The sequence below is a fragment of the Salvelinus fontinalis genome, chromosome 5 (genome assembly GCF_029448725.1).
Source record: "Salvelinus fontinalis isolate EN_2023a chromosome 5, ASM2944872v1, whole genome shotgun sequence".
Taxonomy (NCBI): domain Eukaryota; kingdom Metazoa; phylum Chordata; class Actinopteri; order Salmoniformes; family Salmonidae; genus Salvelinus; species Salvelinus fontinalis.
In genome coordinates this window covers 4704154-4711225 of record NC_074669.1, presented here as the reverse complement: position 1 = coordinate 4711225, position 7072 = coordinate 4704154, and the positions used below count along the sequence as shown (strand labels likewise).

The window sequence follows — 7072 nt, the reverse complement described above, 5'->3', positions numbered from 1 at the left end:
ACGCAGAGGGAGAGAGAGACACAGAGGGAGAGAGAGAGACGCAGAGGGAGAGAGAGAGACGCAGAGGGAGAGAGAGAGACGCAGAGGGAGAGAGAGAGACAGAGGGAAAGACACACAGCAGAGAAAGAGAAAGAGACGCAGAGGGAGAGAGAGAGACAGAGGGAAAGACACACAGCAGAGAAAGAGAAAGAGAGAGGAATGAAAGAGGAATGGAGGTCCAGACGGATAAAGAAGGTGTAGTGGTCTCTTTCTCACCCTCGGACGGTACCACTCTCCTGGTAGTTGACCTGGATGAACTTCCCAAAACGGCTGGAGTTGTCGTTGTGAGCCGTCTTGGCGTTCCCGAATGCCTGGAGAGAAGAGGAGATGCATTTAGGTTTATTTAAAAATTGTTGTACATGTGAGGAAATACAATCATTTCAAAATGAAGGTGAAAGGCAATCAATCAATGAATTATCACAATTGCAATGAATGCATAAAAACACACCATTGAGCTGTAACATCATGACAGAGGTTGAACTTACAGGACCCTGATGATGACAGCTTCCTGTCAAAACATTGGTACATAAATGATTCCATCGGAGCTACTAGTGTACTGCTTTTTCCTTAAAAGTAAACTAAGAAGACCTCAAGAAAAAAAATCCCAATATCCACAGAGGGAACGCGCAGAGGGAACACGCAGAGGGAACGAGCAGAGGGAACGCGCAGAGCGAACGTGCAGAGGGAACGCGCAGAGGGAACGTGCAGAGGGAACGTGCAGAGGGAACGTGCAGAGGGAACGCACAGAGGGAACACGCAGAGGGAACGCAGAGAGGGAACTCGCAGAGGGAACACGCAGAGGGAACTCGCAGAGGGAACTCGCAGAGGGAACACGCAGAGGGAACTCGCAGAGGGAACACGCAGAGGGAACTCGCAGAGGGAACACGCAGAGGGAACTCGCAGAGGGAACTCGCAGAGGGAACACGCAGAGGGAACTCGCAGAGGGAACACGCAGAGGGAACACGCAGAGGGAACACGCAGAGGGAACACGCAGAGGGAACTCGCAGAGGGAACGCAGAGGGAACACGCAGAGGGAACGTGCAGAGGGAACGCACAGAGGGAACGTGCAGAGGGAACGCACACATCACAGCTCTATATCTGGGGTCACCAGGTACAGTATATATACTGTACTATGTGTCAGTATAGACACACACACACACACACACACACACACACACACACACACACACACACACACACACACACACACACACACACACACACACACACACACACACACACCTGGGTATCAATACTAACACACAGCTCAGGTTTCACACCCAACCCCCAACAGTGGGCTGCACAGTGTGAGAGCTCCTAACAGGTCCGTATTTCTGTTGGCCAGGTCTCAGAGTCAGGGACTACAGTACACTGTACTACGGACACAGAGTCAATCATCAGCCACCACAGATCCTAATGCTCATTATATATGGCTCTGCTATCTGTTTTTCTATAGGTAGGTTTTTAGGCTGAATAACCCAATCAAAACGGCGAGCTCGTTGAATGTTGGAATATGCCAGGCCTACTGGGCCAAAATCAACTATGGCCTATTGTATAGATAATAGAACAAAAATGAAGGACATTTTTAAGAGATCATATTTTTTGCTACAATGACACACTTAATTAGCTACGCACCTCGTTCCTTTCTTTTTAGCATGTGCACGTAGTAAGTACACCATCATGCTTTTGGGGTAAGTGTCTTTTCAGATTCCACAATGATTCTTTAGTTGTGGACACTACATCACCACACTCCCTCTCTTGCTCTTGGTCCTCATCTTTGTAAGTCACCTTGATTTAGCACCTGTGTGTTTTATCAGTTTCTTTATGAAAATATGTAGTGAACTCCATGACAGTAGCTAAATTAAGGGGCTATAGCAGCACACGAGTAGACTAGAAATGCATGCTGGGCCGGGCGTGCCCTGAGCTGGTGATGTGAGAGCTAATGGGCTAGAAGGCCGACACTCCAGCCCTTGGGAATCTCGCTCTGTGCTCCAGTCAAATTGGGAACGCTCCACTCCAGCTCCGCTCAGATACTCTGCTCCCTTCCACCCTCCCTCCCTCTCAGCATCCCTCCCTCTCAGCCTCCCTCCCTCTCAGCCTCCCTCCCTCTCAGCCTCCCTCCCTCTCAGCCTCCCTCCCTCTCAGCCTCGCTCCCTATCAGCTTCGCTTTCTCTCAGCCTCTCTCCCTCTCAGCCTCCCTCCCTCTCAGCCTCCCTCCCTCTCAGCCTCGCTCCCTATCAGCTTCGCTTTCTCTCAGCCTCCCTCCCTCTCAGCCTCCCTCCCTCCACCCTCCCTCCCTCTCAGCCTCGCTCCCTCTCAGCCTCCCTCCCTCTCAGCCTCCCTCCCTCTCAGCCTCCCTCCCTCCCTCTCAGCCTCCCTCCCTCTCAGCCTCTCTCCCTCTCAGCCTCTCTCCCTCTCAGCCTCTCTCCCTCTCAGCCTCTCTCCCTCTCAGCCTCCCTCCCTCTCAGCCTCCCTCCCTCTCAGCCTCCCTCCCTCTCAGCCTCCCTCCCTCCACCCTCCCTCCCTCTCAGCCTCGCTCCCTCTCAGCCTCGCTCCCTCTCAGCCTCCCTCCACCCTCCCTCCACCCTCCCTCTCAGCCTCCCTCTCAGCCTCCCTCCCTCCCTCTCAGCCTCCCTCCCTCTCAGCCTCTCTCCCTCTCAGCCTCTCTCCCTCTCAGCCTCTCTCCCTCTCAGCCTCCCTCCCTCTCAGCCTCCCTCCCTCTCAGCCTCCCTCCCTCTCAGCCTCGCTCCCTCTCAGCCTCGCTCCCTCTCAGCCTCGCTCCCTCTCAGCCTCGCTCCCTCTCAGCCTCGCTCCCTCTCAGCCTCGCTCCCTCTCAGCCTCGCTCCCTCTCAGCCTCCCTCCCTGTCAGCCTCGCTCCCTCTTAGCCTCCCTCCCTCTCAGCCTCCCTCCCTCTCAGCCTCCCTCCCTCTCAGCCTCGCTCCCTCTCAGCCTCGCCCCCTCTCAGCCTCGCTCCCTCTCTCCCTCTCAGCCTCGCTCCCTCTCCCCAGTGCTGAAGATTATATAATGGTAATTTAGCAGGAGCATTCCAGGAGTACAGATTTCAATTTGCACTTTATGAGCTGGAACCCTGTACAGTCCTGCACTGGAGGCAACCAACCAACCAAGTAACCAAGCCAGTGTTATTCTGAACTGGCCCCTGAAACATAGGGAGGGAGAGAGAGATGGAGAGACAGAGACAGAGAGCGAGAGAGAGACCGAGAGAGAGAGACAGAGAGCGAGAGAGAGAGAGAGAGACCGCGAGAGAGAGATACATACAGAGAGAGAGAGAAACACAGAGAGACAGTGAGAGAGACAGAGAGCGAGAGAGAGAGACCACGAGAGAGAGACCACGAGAGAGACAGCGAGAGAGAGATACATACAGAGAGACAGAGAGAAACACAGAGACAGTGAGAGCGCGAGAGAGTCGGCAGGTGATTTTTTTAATTTTAAATTTAATTTTACCTTTATTTATACAGTTTTTTTCTCATTGAGATAATATCTCTTTTCCAAGAGAGACCTGGTCCAATAGCAGCAGGGGGAAACACGTTTTAGACAAAACAACTTACATACACTAACACAACATTAAACAAAACTATAAACACACATACAAGACACAGATTGTACTCCCTATGGACTCAAATAGGAAATATATACAATTTAAAAAAAACATTTTCCCAAACACTGTGTCTAAACTCTGGTGTCCAAACACCCAGCGTGCCCTAGACCTTCTGTCTGAGGACCAACTAGGTTCACCCAGCCACATAATAATACACACACAGGCACAAACGACCTGAGAACACAGCAGGAAAGGGCGGCCACAGCACTGAAGGGAGTGATTGAAAAAGCTTCTTCTACTTTCCCCAACGCACAAGTGGTTATCTCCACCCTGCTACCACGAAAAGACTTCCACCCTGCTACCATGAAAAAACTACCATACAGCAGGTAAACGCAAGTATTTCCCGTGACTGTGCCTCAAAACCAAATGTTTTCCTGGCCCACCACTCCACCCTGGACTTGAACAGCTTCTATGACCAGGTCCACCTCTACAAGGCAGCAGTGCCCACCTTCACCCGGACTCTAAAGGACATCGCTCTCAAACACAGCCCCAACACTTCACACAGGAGCAACAGATTAATAGACACCCCGCCCAGACCAGCGAGACACTCTCCGAGAGCTGCGGGACCCCCCCCTGGACCTACACATAGAGGACCCACGCCGAGAGGACCTACATCCAGACCACAGCACCACCAGCCACATCCAAACCCCCACCCCAACCAATCAACACCCCCCCAAGTCAACCAATCCCACACCCCATTTAGGCCCCCTCAGATCAGACCTATGCCCCTCCTGCCCACCCCATGGACCCCACAAAGAGGGCATCAACATGGAAGTCACACATACGCCCAGGCTGTGAGAAGGCTAACAGGCCCGACCCCCACTCTTACACTAGCCCAAGCCAATGGCATGTACCAGATGCTCAGCAGGCTCTGCTCACACTTACTGGCCTGAGGACAAAACACACGACCAACAACATTGGACACTTTATGGAACACAAAGCCTTCACTATATAATCCTGGAATATCCCAGGCCTGACGTCATCTGTCTTTGGCCTAAAAAGCAGGAACCTGGGCTTCATTAAAGAAATTGGAAATACAGATATTGTCATCCTACAAGAAACCCGGTATAGAGGAGACGGACCCACCGGTTGCCCTTTAGGTTACAGAGAGCTGGTAGTCCCATCCACTAAACTACCAGGTGTGAAACAGGGAAGAAACTCAGGGGGTTTGCTAACTTGGTATAGAGCCCACCTAACCCACTCTATTCAATTAGTCAAAACAGAAACATTTTACATCTGGCTAGAAATGAAAAAGAAAATGATCTCAACAGAGAAAAATGTTCTCATGTGTGCTACCTATACTCCCCCAATAGAATCCCCATACTTTAACAATGACAGCTTCATTAAATAGTACCCGCAAAACACCAGTCTCAACGTCAACAGTGAAGAGGCGACTCCAGGATGCTGGCATTCTAGGCAGAGTTGCAAAGAAAAAGCCATCTCTCAGACTGGCCAATAAAAAATAAAAGACTAAGATGGGCAAAAGGACACAGACAGAGGAACTCTGCCTAGAAGAACTCTGCCTTAATCAGCACTACAGTTTTCAGCTGTGCTAACATAACTGCAAAAGGGTTTTCTAATGATCAATTAGCCTTTTAAAATTATAAACTTGGATTAGCTAACACAACGTGCCATTGGAACACAGGAGTGATGGTTGCTGATAATGGGCCTCTGTACGCCTATGTAGATATTCCATTTAAAATCACCCGTTACCAGCTACAATAGTCATTTACAACATTAACAATGTCTACACTGTATTTCTGATCAATTTTATGTTATTTTAATGGACAAAAAATTTGCTTTTCTTTCAAAAACAAGGACATTTCTAAAGGACCCCAAACATTTGAACGGTAGTGTACGTAGTCAATGGTAGGCTTCGAGGGGAGTCCTTTGATAGGTACACCTATATATCACTGACCTCAACCCAGAGTCTCTTAGAACGTTCACAGTCCGTCCACAGTCCGTCAGATCACCACAAAAAAACACTCTACTTGAACAGAGCTATGCTCAATCATGAGGCATCAAAGCCAAAGGATCTGAATAATATTAAGAAATGGTTAGGGAAAGTAATGTGGAAACCTACCAAAAAACAACTAGGTAACAACAAATGCAATGGTTTGATGAAGAATGCAAAAACCCAAGAAAGAAATTGAGAAACCTATCCAACCAAAAACATAGAGACCCAGAAAACCTGAGTCTACACCTTCACTATGGTGAATCACTAAAACAATACAGAAAACCTGAGCCTACACCTTCACTATGGTGAATCACTAAAACAATACAGAAAACCTGAGCCTACACCTTCACTATGGTGAACCACTAAAACAATACAGAAAACCTGAGTCTACACCTTCACTATGGTGAATCACTAAAACAATACAGAAAACCTGAGTCTACACCTTCACTATGGTGAATCACTAAAACAATACAGAAAACCTGAGCCTACGCCTTCACTATGGTGAATCACTAAAACAATACAGAAATACACTACGGAAAAAGAAGGAACAGCACGTCAGAAATCAGCTCAGTGTAATTGAAGAATCCATAGAATCTAACCACTTCTAGGACAATTGGAAAACTCGAAACAAACAACAACACAAATAGTTATCTATCCAAAATGGATAAACCACTTCTCTATAACAAAGAACAAACAGCAAAAACATATACATGATCAAATACAAATCTTAGAATCAACCATTAAAGACTACCAGAACCCATTGGATTCTCCAATTACATTGAATGAACTACATGACAAAGTACAAACCCTCCAACCCAAAAAGGACTGTGGGTTGATGGTATCTTAAATGAAATAATTTAATATACAGACCACAAATTCCAATTGGCTATACTTAAAATCTCTAACATCATCCTCAGCTCTGGCATCTTCCCCAATATTTGGAACCAAGGACTGATCATCCTAATCCACAAAAGTGGAGACAAATTTGACCCCAATAACTACCGTGGGATATGTGTCAACAGCAACCTTGGGAAGATCCTCTGCATTATCATTAATAGCAGACACGTACATTTCCTCAGTGAAAATAATGTACTGAGCAAATGTCAAATTGGCTTTTTATCAAATTATCGAATGACAGACCACGTATTCATTCTGCACACCCTAAACAAACCAAAAAAAAGGCAAAGTCTTCTCATGCTTTTGACTCAACTTGGCATGAGGGTCTGCTATACAAATTGCTGGACAGTGGTGTTGCTGATGGAAAAACATACAACATTATAAATTAATGGTGTTCCAAAAAAAGGTATCGTTCCCAGGACCACGAATACAAATTCCATCTAGACACCATTGCCCTAGAGCACACAAAAAAACTATACATACCTCGACCTAAACATCAGCGCCACATGTAACTTCCACATAGCTGTGAACGATCTGAGAGACAAGACAAGAAGGGCATTCTA

The 7072-nt window shown here is 47.9% G+C and overlaps 1 protein-coding gene across 10 annotated transcripts in view; it reads right to left on the bottom strand.

Annotated features, from left to right (window-relative positions):
* The window catches only part of LOC129854933 (unconventional myosin-IXAa-like), a 290182-nt gene that overhangs the window by 156277 nt on the left and 126833 nt on the right, over positions 1 to 7072 (bottom strand). For all 10 annotated transcript variants that reach the window (XM_055922128.1, XM_055922134.1, XM_055922125.1 and 7 more), the window contains exon 3: positions 256 to 350. In XM_055922128.1, coding sequence (XP_055778103.1) covers positions 256 to 350 — 95 coding nt within the window. The remainder of the gene's footprint in view (positions 1 to 255; positions 351 to 7072) is intronic.